This window comes from Rutidosis leptorrhynchoides, chromosome 7 (assembly GCF_046630445.1).
Source record: "Rutidosis leptorrhynchoides isolate AG116_Rl617_1_P2 chromosome 7, CSIRO_AGI_Rlap_v1, whole genome shotgun sequence".
NCBI lineage: Eukaryota > Viridiplantae > Streptophyta > Magnoliopsida > Asterales > Asteraceae > Rutidosis > Rutidosis leptorrhynchoides.
In genome coordinates, this window is record NC_092339.1 from 360,384,339 (window position 1) to 360,403,102 (window position 18,764).

An 18,764-nucleotide genomic window follows, 5' to 3' on the forward strand; every position below is an offset into this window, starting at 1 on the left:
AATATATTAATGAACTATTATATGATTTAGTTAGTAAGGAAAACAACTTAAAATAACTAAAACTTGTTATTTTGAAAATATATATAGAGTATATTGAATGCAAATAAATTCGAAAATAATTTATCAATATTAACAAAGTATTAGATGTCATACTCTGAGATTATTGTTTAAATATATATAATTAATATATATTTACTTACTCGGTATTCAAAATATAATTAAATATGTAACAGTGAAAAGAAAATATATATATATATATATATATATATATATCCAAACTTGATGGATATACACAATTATTGATTTTGTACATTATAATATAAATAGATATAGAATATTCAAAATATATTGTTATATATGCCATGAAATTATTAAATATTACAAGATTAATAAATTGTAATAATAAAATATGCAATACAAGTTAAAGATATAATAATACTATGACTACTTTCATTAATATTAAAATCTGTATTAGTAATTAATATTTCTCAATATATAATATATAGGTATGAAGTGTAACATCCCAGGTAAACGTTCCCCGTAGCATGATATTGTCCGCTTTGCCCGTAGGTGCACGGATTTTTTCTTGGCAACCACACACGACGAGCACTTTCCCAGGAGGAAACCCATCCTGGTAGTACTCTCGCCTGAGCACGCTTAACTGCAGAGTTCTCATGAGATCTGCTACGCTTGTGGTCCCAAAACGCGTCATGCTAGGAAAGGTCTCCACACCCTTATAAGGCATGCTTCGTTCCCCTCTCCAACCGATGTGGGACGGATGTAACACGGATGTTACAATCCTCCCCCCTAATGGGACACAGCGTCCTCGCTGTGCACGTTTGTTCCGGGACCTGGCTCTGATACCATCTGTAACATCCCAGGTAAACGTTCCCCGTAGCATGATATTGTCCGCTTTGCCCGTAGGCGCACGGATTTTTCTTGGCAACCACACACGACGAGCACTTTCCCAGGAGGAAACCCATCCTGGTAGTGCTCTCGCCTGAGCACGCTTAACTGCAGAGTTCTCATGAGATCTGCTGCACTTGTGGTCCCAAAACGCGTCATGCTAGGAAAGGTCTCCACACCCTTATAAGGCATGCTTCGTTCCCCTCTCCAACCGATGTGGGACGGATGTAACACGGATGTTACATGAAGGGTGTTAAATATAAATTTTTATAATATTATTATTACTAATATTAGTATTATCATTAATAATATTAGTATTATTATAATTAAAATCATCATAATTAAAAATCTTATAAACATTATTATTATCAATATTATTTAGAGTATTATTATTATTATGATAGTTATATTTATTAATAATATAGGTACATATATATAAAAACAGATATATATCTATATACATATATATACCGAATTATATATATACAGATTATATTAGGAATTAGTTTGGAATTTATATTATATATATATATATATATATATATATATATATATATATATATATATTAAAAACAGATTTATATAGATTTATATATATACAAACTTATATGTATTATATATACAGAATTATATAAAGATTTATATATAAAAAAAATATATAAATACTGATTAACAGATTTATAGATATATAAGGAATCATATACAGAACTAACTTCTGCTACACGTCCCCATCGAATAATAACATTTTTGTTTATGTCTGCTGAATTGATTCTTCAAATCACAATATCGTACGAACCATGAATCAAACACCAACATAATCCAAAATCAGTTTACAATTCCTTTCACCTTTTTATTTTTTTTTATTTAATTTGGTACTGGATGAACAAATTCTGTCGACCTTTAACCAATTAAAAACTTGATCACAATCAGTGTAAAAGACTACAAACGACCTACATTATCAATTAACACTTTCAATCACTTTTTACAAACTTGTAAACTGTCGAATTAAATCACAATTTGAAGAACACACCACGTACCCTCTGTTCTTGATTAATTTTTACAAAACTTCGAGTTCGTGTATAATTTCAAAAACCTTTATTGCAGTTAGGTTATAAACCTTTCAATGAAACTATCTGGAAAGTATCAAGGTCCAAATTATCATATCGAATTTCAATTCTTGGAGTCAAAGTTAATTTCAAAAAGTCAAGGTAATTGTTCATCATCAAATTCAAACTTATTTTGGTGTTTTGAGTTTAATTGTTGATCCAGGTAGTTTCTAATAACTATTTAGAACCTTTTTCATTTGGAAATCGTGAGCTAAAACACTTTCAAAATTGAGATTTAACTTCGAGTTCATACGCGTGTTTATACAGCAGTTTATTTATATATTTTTTTTATGATATGATTTATCAAAACAGCTAATCAGGTCAATTACGTTTCACTATCAAGACATAATTAAAACCTTAAATTCACTGATATAGGGTGTGGTTTAATTTTTGGTTGATTAAGATGAAAAGGGGAAATTGAAATTGAAATTGAAATTGAAACAGAAGAAATAAGTTAAATGTTTGAGTTTGGGTTTATATTAGCAAAACTGGAATGGTCAGTTGGTTAGGGTGCGAGTTGTATGAGCGAGTGGTCACGGGTTCGAGTCCGGTTCGTGACAATATTTTTGTTTAAAGCTTCTTTGGAGGTAGCCATTTAAATTCCTTATGATTTATTATTATTATTATTATTATTATTATTATTATTATTATTATTATTATTATTATTATTATTATTATTATTATTATTATTATTATTATTATTATTATTATTATTATTATTATTATTATTATTATTATTGCCATGATAAGTGTTATTATTATTAACATTATTATGATATTATTGTTAAAATTATTAATTATGATAATTATTATTACTCCTAATATTTAGAAATATCATAGTTTTAATCAAATAAAGAGTGTTATCAAATAGTTAATATTAGTATAAGTATCATAATTATAATTAGGATTATTGTTATTATTATTGTTATTATTATTATTATTATTATTATTATTATTATTATTATTATTATTGATATTATTAGTATTACAAATATTATTGTTACAAATATTATAGTTTTCTTTATAAGTATTAGAAACATAAATTTTCATTAATACTGTTATAAGTAAGATTATTATAAATCTTGTCATTTTAGTGTTATTATTATTAATATGAGTATGATTAATAGTAATATTAGTATCACTTTTGTAACTATTAGTATTATAAATCTTACAATTAGATAAAAGTATCATTTTTAACAATATCATTATTATTATTAAAATTATCATTTTTAATAAAGTTATTATTAGTATTATTATTATTCTTAGTAAAACATTAATATCAAAATCATCATTTTTAAACAAATAAATATTTTGAATATAAAACATACTTATTACATATACTACAATTATATTAATAAGCCATATAACTATATATAAAGCATATTAACCTTATAAAAACTTATATACAACAAATTAGGTATTTTTCAGATATAGACATATTAAAATAACTATATAAATAATAATCATTTTCAAATATATATATATAAACAAAATATATAATATATAAGTTTATAAGTTATGAAGTTGTTCGATTACAAGTATATATTTTAATGTATATATACGAATGATATAGGTTCTTGAATCCAAGACCAACCCTGCATTGTTCAGTTTTGTCATATGTATTTTTACTACAAAATACAGTATGGTGAGTTTCATTACTCCCTTTTTAAATGCTTTTGCAATATATATTTTTGGGACTGAGAATACATGCGCAACTTTTATAACTGTTTTACGAAATAGACATAAGTAATCGAAACTACTTTATATGGGTGAATGATCGAAGCTGAATATGCCCCTTTTGCTTGGTAACCTAAGAATTAGTAAACTGATCTATTAATTGACGCGAATCCTAAAGATAGATCTATCGGGCCCAACAAGCCCCATCCAAAGTACCGGATGCTTTAGTACTTCGAAATTTATATCATGTTCGAAGGGAGTCCCGAAATGATGGGGATATTCTTATATGCATCTTGTGAATGTCGGTTACCAGGTGTTCACCATATGAATGATTTTTATCTCTATGCATGGGATGTTTATTTATGAGAAATGAAAATATGAAATCTTGTGGTCTATTAAAATGATTGAAATAATTGATTACGATAAACTAATGAACTCACCAACCTTTTGGTTGACACTTTAAAGCATGTTTATTCTCAGGTATGAAAGAAATCTTCCGCTGTGCATTTACTCATTTTAGAGATATTACTTGGAGTCATTCATGACATATTTCAAAAGACGTTGCATTCGAGTCGTTGAGTTCATCAAGATTATTATTAAGTCAATTATAGTTGGATATATTATGAAATGGTATGCATGCCGTCAACTTTCGATGTAATGAAAGATTGTCTTTTCAAAAACGAATGCAATGTTTGTAAAATGTATCATATAGAGGTCAAGTACCTCGTGATGTAATCAACTATTGTGAATCGTTTGTAATCAATATGGAATTCGTCCAGATGGATTAGGATGGGGCATTAGAAAGAACAAGATCACAGAAAAAGTGGATGTCAATTTCAATGTGTTTCATCGCTGATGTTGCACCGGGTTCCCAGACATGTAAACAGCATGAACGTTGTCACATTAGACAAGAGAAGTATATGAAAGAGGGCAATGGAGCTCACGTAGAAGATTACGAATCCAGCTTGTCTCTGCAACGGCGTTTGCGGACGCTGCAGTATTCAGCTTCAACACTGGAGCGTGACGGAGTCTGTTGCTGTTTAAAGGACAAAGATAATAGATTATTACCCAAATATACACAGTATCCAGATGTAGAAAGGCGAGTAGATGGAGAACCAGCCTAATCAGTATCAGAATAAGCAACCAATGAGCAAGTGCTAGATGAAAACAGCTGTAGACCAAGATCTAGAGTGCCCTAGACATAGCGAATGATCCTTCGGAGAACAGCTATATGAGGCTCTCAAATATCATGCATAAATAAACAGATATGATGGACAACATAAGAGATGTCAGGCCTAGTAAAAGTGAGATACTGGAGAGCATCGCAAGGTTGCGATATAAAGTCGCCTTAACTAGGGGACCAGCAGTGGTCAGTTTGGTTTCAATATCGATCAGTGTGTGACTAGAATTACAACCAACCATGTTTGCATGCTCAATGATCCCATATGCATACTTCTTCTGAGATAGAAACATACCAGAAGGAGTATGAGTGACATAAATGCCAAGAAAATAGTTTAACGGGATAAGATCAGTCATGGAGAACTCATGATGTAAAGAGGCGATGACCCGAGAAGAAAGGTTGTAGAAGAGGCAGTCAAGATGATGTCATACACATATAATAACAAATAGGTTGTGTCTGCGCCATGCTTGTAGATGAAAAAAGAGGTGTCACATCTACTGTGCTGGAATCCAACACACCGAGCATACCCGAAAAATCACTGAAACCAAGATCGAGGAGCTTATATCCGTATAAAGATTCCTGCAAAAGGCAGACATGATCGGGACGACTAGGGTCACGAAAACATGGGGGCTGATGCATATAGACGGTCTCAGAGATTGTACCATGGAGAAACGCATTCTTGACATCTAAATGATGAATGGGCTAGTGTCGAGATGTAGCAAGACTGAGTACAGTCCTAATAGTGGCCGGTATTACAACCGGGCTGAAAGTCTCATCACAATCAATACCAACCTGCTGGCTTCGACCGTTAGCGACAAGTCGAACCTTATACATGCTCAGTGTACCGTCTGCATTAAACTTCTTCTTAAACAACCACATGAAGCAAATTATGTTCGTGTTTGTGAGGCGAGGCACAAGAGTCCAAGTACCATTTTTAATTAAAGAATTATATTTCTTGATCATAGCGTTGTGTCAGTTAGGGTCATTAAAGGCGTTGGAATATTATTTTGGTGTAGGAGAAAGTGTGGAAACGTGGAGATTAAGACGTTGAACAGGTTTGGTGATACCAAGGCGATGTCGAGTAATCATAGGGTGAGTAGAGGTCGTGTTTGAGGTGGCTGGGGTGGTGAGGGTGCGGGAGCGGGAAGAGAATGAGGACTAGGAGGAGTAGGAGTGTCGGGTGAGGTGGAGTGGCGATAAGAGGTGATGATATGTCTGAGAAAGTGTGAGAGAATAGATTTGGAGGAGGGTCAAGAAATTCATATGATAGGGTGGGGAGGTAGTAGTGGAGCTATATGGGAAGGAAGTTTGATAGAAGGTGACATGACGAGAGAGAATGATTTTGTGAGTTGCTAGATCGAGACATCGGTATCCGCGGTGATTCGATGGATAACCGAGGAAGATACACGAGGTGGAGCGTGGAGTGAGTTTGTGAGTGTTGTTGAGGTGAGGGTCGCAAAGACAACCGAAAACATGGAGAGTGAAGTAGTTAGGTGGATATTTGTAGAGACATGTGTGGGGGATATGGTGGTTTATAGTGAATGAGGGAAGGAGATTGAGAAGATATGTGGCCATGTGAAGGGACTCGACCCAAAAAGTAGGGGGTAGGTTTGCTTGAAAGAGAAGGGTGCGTATGAAGCTATTGATAGTACGAATCATCCTTTCAAATTTTTTGTTCTGTTGGGAGGTTTGCGGACAAAAAAGCGTATTTGAATATCGTTGTTTTAGAATAATTGTTTAAGTTGATTGTTGTCGAATTCACCGCCAAGGTCACATTGGAAGGCTTTGATTTCATAATTGAATTGAGTTTTAATGTATGCACGAAACTGAGTAAATTTATTAAAGGCTTCAGATTTATTGCGTAATGGAAAACCATAAGTAATGCGAGTAATGATATAGGAAAATAACATAATATTTATATCCACTAAGACTCGAAATTGGTGAAGTTCATAAATCCAAGTGAACAATATCAAATAGAATTAACATGAGAAACAGAACTACTAAACGGAAGTCTCACATTCTTGCCAAGTTGACAGGCATGACAGAGAGCAGGATACTTCGTATTATTACTATAACACCCCTCCAAATTCCATTTAAAAACATGTTAATCATCGGGTCCCACAGTACGCCCTCTATATGAGACTTTTTTTAAAAGCATTTGCATTTATTAGTTAAAAGGTTTGATTTGAAAAAAAAAAATTGTAAACCAGACAACCACAGTAAATGCAGAAGTAAAAATAATTAAAGTTTAAAAAAATAATAATAAATGCGGATAGTAGATGTCTTTAAAATAAAAGCTGGACTCCAGCTAATGATGTATGCCACCTCTAAAACACAGCGGGAGCTATCGTTAAAGGACTTGAGATAAAACATTGAAAACTGGTTAACATAATGTTGGTGAATTCACAGGTTTGTAATCTAAGTATAAGTAGTTTCATAGACCACGATATTTAAACCAGAAATAGTTATCAAAAGTCTATGCATTTCCTGAGCACTCGAAATATGAAGCTTAACCAATACATAGCGTATGGTGGGGTTAGTCAAAACCCAACAGATTTGTCCATATGATTTGCGCTTGTCAAAGCAATTTAACATATTCGAGCTAAGGGATTTTTTGTGTGTACTCATGCATTTCGTAGTTTTAAATCATCGTGTCTAAGATATGCATAGTTTCAAAACAACATGTATCTCATCCCAAAAGTTTAAGTAATAAAAGTGGGACTGTGAACCTTTAGCACAGCAAAAATTTACTGATCGTGAAAAGTAAGTAGCAAGACTTGACCGAGTACTCAACCTAGAAAACATATTGGTCAATAAGTTTTCTAATAAACTAGTTTGGTCCATAGTGTAAACAGATCCTATTGCTCGAGTCCGACTCACAATTTCAGCAAAAGTCAACAAAAGTCAACAGTAGTCAATTGATGGTCAACCAAAGTCAAATCTTCCAAATAAAAGTCAACACTGTTATATAAAAACCAAAAACTAAGTTTGATCTTAAAAGTATATAAGTTTTATATCACATAACATTGCGGTAAAACATTTGTATTTAATACACACATAATGTTTAACGAATGACTTTGACTCGCAAATGATGACCAAATGAAAGTCAACTGAATTTAGGTAATAAAATACACTTCAAATAATATGTAATTTCATAAAATACAATTTAACTAGTGACAGTACTTAGAATTGTAAAACAGTAGTGTTTGGTAAAACAATAGTGTTCAGTAGTGTCACTACTTAGTTTAATCTAACTAGCACTTAGACACTACTACCACCCACTACTCAAATTGTACACATTATCAAAAAGCTAAGTAGTGTAATATTTAGACTTCACACTACTTATTGACTTAAAGGTTTCAACATATAAGATTAATCACAAACTACACATTTTACCGACATAGTTTTAGTATATCATATCAACCACCAAACAAGACTCTAAATGAATGAACAATACTTGAAAAGGATTGGATTTTATACTTCAAACACACACAAAAGTATCCAGGTCTTTGTGACGACCGAAAATTTCCGATCAAATTTAAACTTAATCTTAATATGGTTTCGACACGATAAGCAAAGTTCGTTAAACTGTATCTCAAAAACTTTGAACTGTGTTAATGTATACATTTGACCTTTGACTAATCCCGACGATTCACGAGCAGTAGTTTACGATTAAGATAAGCATATATATACATATGACAATATGCAAAACAATTTCAAAGTATTAATTGATATACTATGAGAATAATTAAAACTATAATTTACATTTAAAATAAATTATCTACCATTAGTAAGACTTATCATATTATTTTTTTTATCATTAGAAAATAATATATTTTATCATTTTTATCATTAATAATATTATTATTATCAAATTCACCAAAATTATTATTATTGTAACATATTATCAGTATTACTATTATTATTAATAATTATTATTGATATTATTATTACTTGAATTTAAATTATTATAAATATAATCATAATTAGTAATTATTAATAAAATTGGTATAAAGTCTTATGCTTGAATCCAAATCAGTGTAAGATATTCATCAAACTGTGTCATGCTTTGTTTCTATCCCCAATCTGTTACGTATCATTTTCAATTGTACAAATCTAATCATCTTTACAGCTTAATTTTTTTTGGTTATTTAGTCCTTGATTGAATTGATCCTGTCTCCAATTTGTTAAACATCTGAATCAATTCAGAATACAAACAAAAGGATTTACTGAATCTAATATTCGATTATTATTTGTACATAACTCAACCTTCACAATGCCATTTAAAATACCATCATCCCTCACCATGAACATATACATATATCTTTATTTTTGGTTCTGTTGATGAACCAAACCACCAAGACTACCACCGGTCACCATAAACACCCAAACACCACCACTACCTCATGCGTTCGATCACCACCTCAAAAACTTGAACAGCCATCATCATCAACGGTTTGCTATACCTTTTCTGTTTTAAACACAAACCAACTCAAACATGTTTCCGTTTCCTACTTAATCGATCACAAAAACATCACCGAACTCGTTTTATTTGTTTTCATACTTGTTTAACACCATCAATCACCACCACTTCACCACCTTCATGAACCCATGAAACAATCATCCACATGCAACTCGAGTTTTGCTACTGTCTTGTTCATATTTCGGTTACCAAGACCCGGACCACCATAAATCCATCTTCGTGAATAACTCAAACAAACCCAGCTGAACCAACAACGAACACCAATAGAACTCACCACTTTAAGCTACCATGAACGAACCATCTCTCCTCTCTCTCTCTAATTTTTTTTCTTTCTCTTTCGTGAACCTTGAAAGCCATTATCAAATACAACTCATCAACCCTCAAATGTGTGATTTATATCTAACCAAACCCCATCACAAATCACCTCGTACCTGCAAGAACCGATCATTGTTGTTGCTTGATCTTTCTGTTGGAACCGTGAACCAAACCACCATCAGCTAGTCACAATTGTTTGCTGCTATTGTAGTTTCTGTTTCCAATTTTTTTGCTGAGAACGGATGATGAGGATGATGATTGATATATGAGAGATAATAATGAAACGATTATAAAAAAAAAGAAAAAGAAAACCCCTCAATTATTCTTCCTGTCGCTGCAAGTTGTGTTTTCTGATAATTGTTTTCTTTATTAAACCAAACCCCACTACCATAAAGCAATGTAATTGCTTTCTGTTTCCAACTAAAACTTTCAAACCAAATTATGCAACTTGATAATTTAATATTGAAGTTGCTATTAATTCTGTCGACCAGCTTCTGATTCTGCTACGATTAATAAACGGAAACCATAAACATTTACTAGTTGGGCCGAGGTTATTATGTTGGTTGGGCTAGTATTGGGCCGAATATCAACCCATCTGTTTAAGTGATGGCTGTGTTATTTTTTTTTTTTTCTCTTATCAAATTATAACAGCGATATTTGGATGATTATGATGATGACTAGTGTTAATATGATATATGATGATACGGTAGTGAAGAGGAGATGATCATGATGGTATGCTGATGAGAGTTTGATGGTATGATCCCTGGTTTACTAGTTGTATTTAAAGGAGATGAAGAAACAGAAAAATAGGTTAAATAGATATGGAAAATAAGATAAAACAGAAGTAAAATAGATAGTCAGATGGTTGAGGCTGTTTGTGCTTATACGCTTGGTCTTGGGTTCGAACCCTAGCTGGGACATTTTTTTTAAAAGAAAGAAGAATAGGGGAAACACAATATATGATTTATATAAAAGTTATAACCTGTTTTAAATTAGAAAAGCATTAATGGAAGAATGGTTGGGGTTATTTTGGTTACCGAGAGGTCGCGGGTTCAAACTCGGTTTGTGGCAAATATTTTTTAGAAAAAGCTTTTAAAAGGTATAAACTTTATTTTTATTTTCATTATTATTATTATTATTATTATTATTATTATTATTATTATTATTATTATTATTATTATTATTATTATTATTATTATTAGATTACTTGTTATTATTAATATTCATATCATAATCTTTATTAATAATTTATATTATTATCATCATTATTACTAGTATTATCATTAAAATAATTATTTGTTTTAAAATTATCATTATTAACAAAAGTATTTTTATTAAAATTATCATTTTTATTATTATTATAAGTATTAACATCTCTATTATCATTATTAGTAGTATCATTATTTTTACTATTAAAAGTATTATCATTTTTTTTATTCTTATATTATCATAATAAATAAACATTTCTATGAATATATATATTATAAGATATTAATATAATTATGTATGAAAATAGTAATGCATTGCAGTATACAATATATAAAAATAAATATATTCAAATTACTAATTAATATAACTTAAAATTTAGTTGTTCGATTACAAGTATATGTGTTAATATATATACTTGATATAGGTTCGTGAATCCGCGGTCAACCCTACACTGGTTAAATGACGTCATATGTATTTTTACTACAAAATACAGTATGATGAGTTTCATTTGCTCCCTTTTTCTCTTCATATTTTTGGGACTGAGAATACATGCGCAATTCTTATAAATGTTTTACAAAATAAGCACAAGTTCATGAAAATACATTCTACGATTGTTTTGTTATACCGGATATCTGTACTTATTATTATTATGCTTGGTAACCTATGAATTAGGGAACAGGCACTCTAATTGACGCGAATCCTAAAGGTAGATCTACGGGCACTAATTACCCCCATTTTCGAATAGTGGAAATGCTTTAGTACTTCGAAGGGTTCTTGTTATACATTTGAATAGTGGAATGTATGATGCCAGATATCTTAAGCGTTCTATGTTAAGGTCGGTTACTAGGCGACTCATCGTATGAATGATTTTTGCAGTTGTAATGATCCTGCACATTTAATTAAATGAAATCTTGTGGCTTATTAAATATTATGATTATTATATAGAAATTAAACCTATGAACTCACCAACTTTTTGGTTGACACTTTAAAGCATGTTTATTCTCAGGTATGAAAGAAATCTTCCGATGTGCATTTGCTCATTTTAAGGACATTACTTGGAGTCGATCATCGCTCTGGGATCAAAAATTGATGACTTCGTCCAGATGGATTAGGACGGGTTATCACAGTTGGTATCAGAGCGGTGGTCGTAGCGAACCAGGTCTTGCATTAGTGTGTCTAACTAGTAGTTGTTAGGATAATGAGTCTGGACTTCGGCATAGTAGTTATTAGGTTATATTAATAAGTCTGGACTTGAACCTGGTCTGCATATCAAAAGGTTTTGCTTACCACCATTTGTCGAAAAATATATACTTATCATCTTCAATCTCGACACGTCTTATTGCAATTATTGCATAGATGGCGTACAGACAAATTCATATCCTATCACATAAACCTTGTCTGACACGTTTTCCTTAATTCCCTCCGTAATCTACGGGATCTTCTATACTATACATAGTATTCTATGTAATTTGAATATCATCCATTATCCAAAAATCATTACATATCGAAAACCCTTTATCTAACCGTACCAAATGAACTTACCACTAGTTCAATTCTCTCGGATTCTGATATGGAGTTTCACCTCAGTTCTGAAAGCAGCGTCACCAGAATGAATTCAACTAATCAGCCATTCCCAATTCATCTGCTGAGTTCGTAGTCGACTGAATTAATGGAGACGCGAAGAAGGCGATCCTTTCCACCAACCGAATTCACCTCTTGGTGAAGAACCTGAAGCACTTACCAGCAAACCTGTTCCTAATACTATTTTCTCTCTCATTTCTAGAGTATCCGCCATGATTGTATACTATCTCAAATTCAAAACCTTATTCACTCGCTCGTTCCTACCAACAATCATCCTGGAGTAATAAGTCAACGAACTTCGCACCCAAGTTGTAGTCTTGAAAAATATGGTGCAAAACGTAATAGCTTCAGCAACATCAACAATACCATTACCACCACCAACAGCAACATCCGCACCGCAAACCTCAATTTCACAATCTGTCCCACGAACATCAACATCATACGCACCATAAATACCAAGGAGTACCAACAACAATGAACAATGAAGTATTGATCCATAACTTCATTAATATTCTGCGAAGAATATGTGATTCCTAATAGTTAACGATGAAGTATTGATCCATAACTTTATTAATATTCTGCGAAGAATATGTGATTCCTAATAGTTAACGATGAAGTATTGATCCATAACTTCATTAATTTTCTGCGAAGAATATGTGGATCCTAATAGTTTTAGAGATTACTATTTCTAGCTCAAACCGAAAATTATATGAGTTTAATATCATATTAACTCATTAAATCCATGATTACATCTGAAGAAAATATATATGTATATATGTTTTCATAAAGATTGTAATTAAAAATCCTTTTGTACAAACTGTTAATGGTGAAAATATTTGAACGGGTAGGTAATACCCGAGGAATATTTAGATTTCACATTAATAAGTTACACTGTACATTCTTCGAATCTGATTTAACGATCAATTACTATCATGTTTACACCCACAGCTATACGAATGCGTTCACCACAGAGCAACCATTTTCATTCAATTTCATAATTGGATTTTGACTTATCAGAATCCAACAAGTGGCTTAATGAAGAAAACATTGGACAAAATAAAATTTGTTAGAAACAAACAAATTAAGTATGAAGAATTTTGTTAAGAATCCACGCTAACTGTTCCTAGCTAACTGGTTACATTTTATTTATCACAATTTAATTATCGCAATTTATATTCTCGCAATTTTATTTATCGTCATTTAATTTCTGTTATTTATTTTATGCACTTTAAATACCGGGACACGTATACAAGGTTTTGACATATCATATCGACGCATGTATATATATTATTCGGAACAACCATAGACACTCTATATGAGGTAATGCGGGAGTTAGCTATACAGGGTTGAGGTTGATTCTACAATAATATATATACTTTGAGTTGTGATCGAGTCTGAGACATGTACACGAATTCTGTAATTGTATATATGTATAATAATATTCTTGGTACATCCTAACACAATAAGTATACAATACGTTTGGATAAATCCTAAGACAACACATACACAATACGTCTTAGTTAATTCTAAGACAATACATATACAATACGTCTCTGGGTTGATGCAAAGACAATACGTATACAATACGTCGTGGGGTAATTCTAAGATTATATATATATATAAACCAATTATTGGACTATCAACATTGGACAATTAAAAATGAATTAAAATATTAACTATAACATATGAAACTAAACAATTCTCTAAGTTTGCCACTTGATTTCATCCTAAACCTCATTTGTATCTTGACGATTACAATCAGCGTTCAAACATTTCATGATTCCTGAAAACACCTCAATCGAGAGGATGAACCAACCGCACTTCATCTACGGAAGGAAAGATTTATGCATATAGTTATACATCTGAAAAACTCTCAGAAACTAAGTAAACGTTTAACACGTAGCTGTGCTAATTCCTTTAACGTTGTTATTATTGAAAATAACTTTACAATCCTTCTCCAAATTAGCCAGTTTTGTCACAGCTCCAGCAAATCAATTTCGACTTTTCGTTCGAAATAACCTTATTATAACTTTGATATATATGCGTGCTCTTTCATTGTTACCAGAGAACCTTTTATATTCCACTATACTACCATCAGCGTTTAATCATCTAAAAACACAAATTTTCTGAAAACACCTCGAATTGGTAACCGACGATTCAGATATGGATGCATTAAATGCAGAGGAAACAGCAAAATTGTAGATGGTCTAAACGGCCAAAAGTTTGATAATAAAGAATAGAATGTTGGGAACGCTCGATAGAAAATTTGGTACTGAAAAACGGATTGAGCTAACCCTGAAGGAGACCGAGGACAAATACAAGGACCAAACCCTATATTCAAAGAATCCAGGTAATTTTGGATCCGATGAAATCTTTAGAGAATATCTTGCTCCGAAGTCATGTTAAAATTTTGCGAAAAATTTTTCTTCATCAACCTTCGAACTTAGAAATTCCAAACTATCATCATAAATATCTTCGATATTTCTGAGGATATTTTCATAAATATTCTTGTCCAAAATTATCTACCTCTTCGTGTTTTCTGTATTTCATTATATTGGAAACTTCTGTAAAATCTAAGTATAAATTATGAATGAATTGTGGAGAAGTGTTGGGAATTGAAGCATGAGTTAGTATAATATAATTACGCTTGGCCAACGTGATTATATTACAGTAAGTCATGCTGAGTTTCTAATGAAACGTGATGATGGTTCACAGTAGATCATACCATTATCATGTGTCATGTTACATAACTATTTCATTCTACTTAACCTCTAAACATATCAAGAAAATATATTCTTGATAGTTCCATCCTCAGGGATTCTGGTAATTTGATAAATCAAATCGTGCTAACACATTCCTTTCTGCTTAGAATACTATAATCATTCGAAACTCCATATTTATAAATTCTGAACCATTACTCGTTTTACTAGAGGTCGAGAGGAGAATAAAAAGGCAAAGAGCTCCAAATTATAAGAGAAAATATAAAACCAATAACAACACGGAAATTACAAACCGTGTATATCAATGTTTATCGCAACATAAAGACATGGGAGAATTAAAAACACTATAATCCCAAGGGCGATGTAGAAGAAAACAGATTCCTCCGGTGGAAGTTGGAAAAGGAGAATGATTGTTGCGATAGTACGAATAAGGACAAGGATTAGAACAAAATTAAGCATTTTCACAATCTTTTGGATGTATGGACTAAGAAAGAAAGTAAAGGAATGGTGAGAAGAATGGAACGAAATAGCTTAATTTATAATGGAAATATCAGACGGAGTAATCGAGGCAGATCACCGTATTTAATTATAGAAATCTCACTTTTCTTATTCGCCGAAGAATCAGATCTTATAGATTTCCAAGATTTTCTTTAAATTCCTTGAAATTCGGAATTCAATCGTGACTACGTCAAAAATTAAGACGAATCTTTATTTCTCATTTTACTATTTTATGATAGCTTCATTCGTACTCTTCGAATAATCGAATTATTTCATCCTTATTACCCAATGATGATAAAACTCTATTTATCAAATCATATTCGTCATGAAAACATTTTTATTGTTAGCCATGACCACCTCACTCAAATTTCGGGACGAAATTTCTTTAACGGGTAGATACTGTGACGACCCGGAAATTTCCGACCAAATTTAAACTTAATCTTAATATGGTTTCGACACGATAAGCAAAGTCCGTTAAACTGAATCTCAAAAACTTTGAACTGTGTTCATGTATACATTTGACCTTTGACTAATCCCGACGATTCACGAACAGTAGTTTACGATTAAGATAAGCATATATATACATATGACAATATGCAAAACAATTTCAAAGTATTAATTGATATACTATGAGAATAATTAAAACTATAATTTACATTTAAAATAAATTATCTACCATTAGTAAGACTTATCATATTATTTTTTTTATCATTAGAAAATAATATATTTTATCATTTTTATCAATAATAATATTATTATTATCAAATTCACCAAAATTATTATTATTGTAACATATTATTAGTATTACTATTATTATTATTAATTATTATTGATATTATTATTATTTGAATTTAAATTATTATAAATATAATCATAATTAGTAATTATTAATAAAATTGGTATAAAGTCTTATGCTTGAATCCAAATTAGTGCAAGATATTCATCAAACTGTGTCATGCTTTGTTTCTATCCCCAATCTGTTACGTATCATTTTCAATTGTACAAATCTAATCATCTTTACAGCTTAATTTTTTTTGGTTATTTAGTCCTTGATTGAATTGATCCTGTCTCCAATTTGTTAAACATCTGAATCAATTCAGAATACAAACAAAAGGATTTACTGCATCTAATATTCGATTATTATTTGTACATAACTCAACCTTCACAATGCCATTTAAAATACCATCATCCCTCACCATGAACATATACACATATCTTTATTTTTGGTTCTGTTGATGAACCAAACCACCAAGACTACCACCGGTCACCATAAACACCCAAACACCACCACTACCTCATGCGTACGATCACCACCTCAAAAACTTGAACAACCATCATTATCAACGGGTTGCTATACCTTTTCTGTTTTAAACACAAACCAACTCAAACATGTTTCCGTTTCCTACTTATTCGATCACAAAAACATCACCGAACTCGTTTTATTTGTTGTCATACTTGTTCAACACCATCAATCACCACCACTTCACCACCTTCATGAACCCATGAAACAATCATCCACATGCAACTCGAGTTTTGCTACTGTTTTGTTCATGTTTTGGTTACCAAGACCCGAACCACCATAAATCCATCTTCGTGAATAACTCAAACAAACCCAGATGAACCAACAATGAACACCAATTGAACTCACCACTTTAAGCTACCATGAACGAACTATCTCTCCTCTCTCTCTCTCTATAATTTTTTTTTCTTTCTCTTTCGTGAACCTTGAAAGCCATTATCAAATACAACCCATCAACCCTCAAATGTGTGATTTATATCTAACCAAACCCCATCACAAATCACCTCGTACCTGCAAGAACTTGTTGTTGCTTTATCTTTCTGTTAGAACCGTGAACCAAACCACCATCAGCTAGTCACAATTGTTTACTGCTATTGCAGTTTCTGTTTCCAATTTTTTTGCTGAGAACGAATGATGAGGATGATGATTGATATATGAGAGATAATGATGAAACGATTATAAAAAAAAAAACCCCCCTCAATTATTCTTCCTGTCGCTGCAAGTTGTGTTTTCTGATAATTGTTTTCTTTATTAAACCAAACCCCACTACCATAAAGCAATGTAATTGCTTTCTGTTTCCAACTAAACCTTTCAAACCAAATTATGCAACTTGATAATTTAATATTGAAGTTGCTATTAATTTTGTCGACCAGCTTCTGATTCTGCTACGATTAATAAATGGAAACCATAAACATTTACTAGTTGGGCCGAGGTTATTTTGTTGGTTGGGCTAGTATTGGGCCGAATATCAACCCATCTGTTTAAGTGATTGCTGTGTTATTTTTTTTTTCTCTTATCAAATTATAACAGCAAGATTTGGATGATTATGATGATGACTAGTGTTAATATGATGTATGATGATACGGTAGTGAAGAGGAGATGATGATGGTATGCCGATGAGAGTTTGATGGTATGATCCCTGGTTTACTAGTTGTATTTAAAGGAGATGAAGAAACAGAAAAATAGGTTAAATAGATATGGAAAATAAGATAAAACAGAAGTAAAACAGATAGTCAGATGGTTGAGGCTGTTTGTGCTTATACGCTTGGTCTTGGGTTCGAACCCTAGCTGGGACATTTTTTTTAAAAGAAAGATAGAATAGGGGAAACACAATATATGATTTATATAAAAGTTAGAACCTGATTTAAATTAGAAAAACATTGATGGAAGAATGGTTGGGGTTATTTTGGTTACTGAGAGGTCGTGGGTTCAAACTCGGTTTGTGGCAAATATTTTTTAGAAAAAGCTTTTAAAAGGTATAAACATTTATTTTTATTTTCATTATTATTATTATTATTATTATTATTATTATTATTATTATTGTTATTATTATTATTATTATTATTATTATTATTAGTAGATTACTTGTTATTATTAATATTCATATCATAATCTTTATTAATAATTTATATTATTATCATCATTATTACTAGTATTATCATTAAAATTATTTTTTTTTTAAAATTATCATTATTAACAAAAGTATTTTTATTAAAATTATCATTTTTATTATTATTATAAGTATTAACATCTTTATTATCATTATTAGTAGTATCATTATTTTTACTAT

General features: G+C 31.3%; 1 protein-coding gene across 1 annotated transcript; it reads right to left on the bottom strand.

Annotated features, from left to right (window-relative positions):
* Positions 1–4,641: 4,641 nt before the first annotated feature.
* Positions 4,642–5,225, bottom strand: LOC139860448 (uncharacterized mitochondrial protein AtMg00810-like). The gene is made up of 2 exons (XM_071849205.1): positions 4,953–5,225; positions 4,642–4,809 (listed from the first exon to the last, which is right to left on the bottom strand). The coding sequence occupies exons 1-2, from the start codon at positions 5,223–5,225 to the stop codon at positions 4,642–4,644; spliced, it is 441 nt and encodes a 146-aa protein (XP_071705306.1).
* Between the last annotated feature and the right edge of the window lie 13,539 nt (positions 5,226–18,764).

Coding starts and splice junctions, on each gene's coding strand:
- LOC139860448 (XM_071849205.1), bottom strand. CDS start 5,225: ATGACTGATCTTATCCCGTTAAACTATTTTCTTGGCATTTATGTCACT. Junction 4,810..4,952: donor TTATGTTGTCCATCATATCT/GTTTATTTATGC, acceptor GATACTGATTAG/GCTGGTTCTCCATCTACTCG.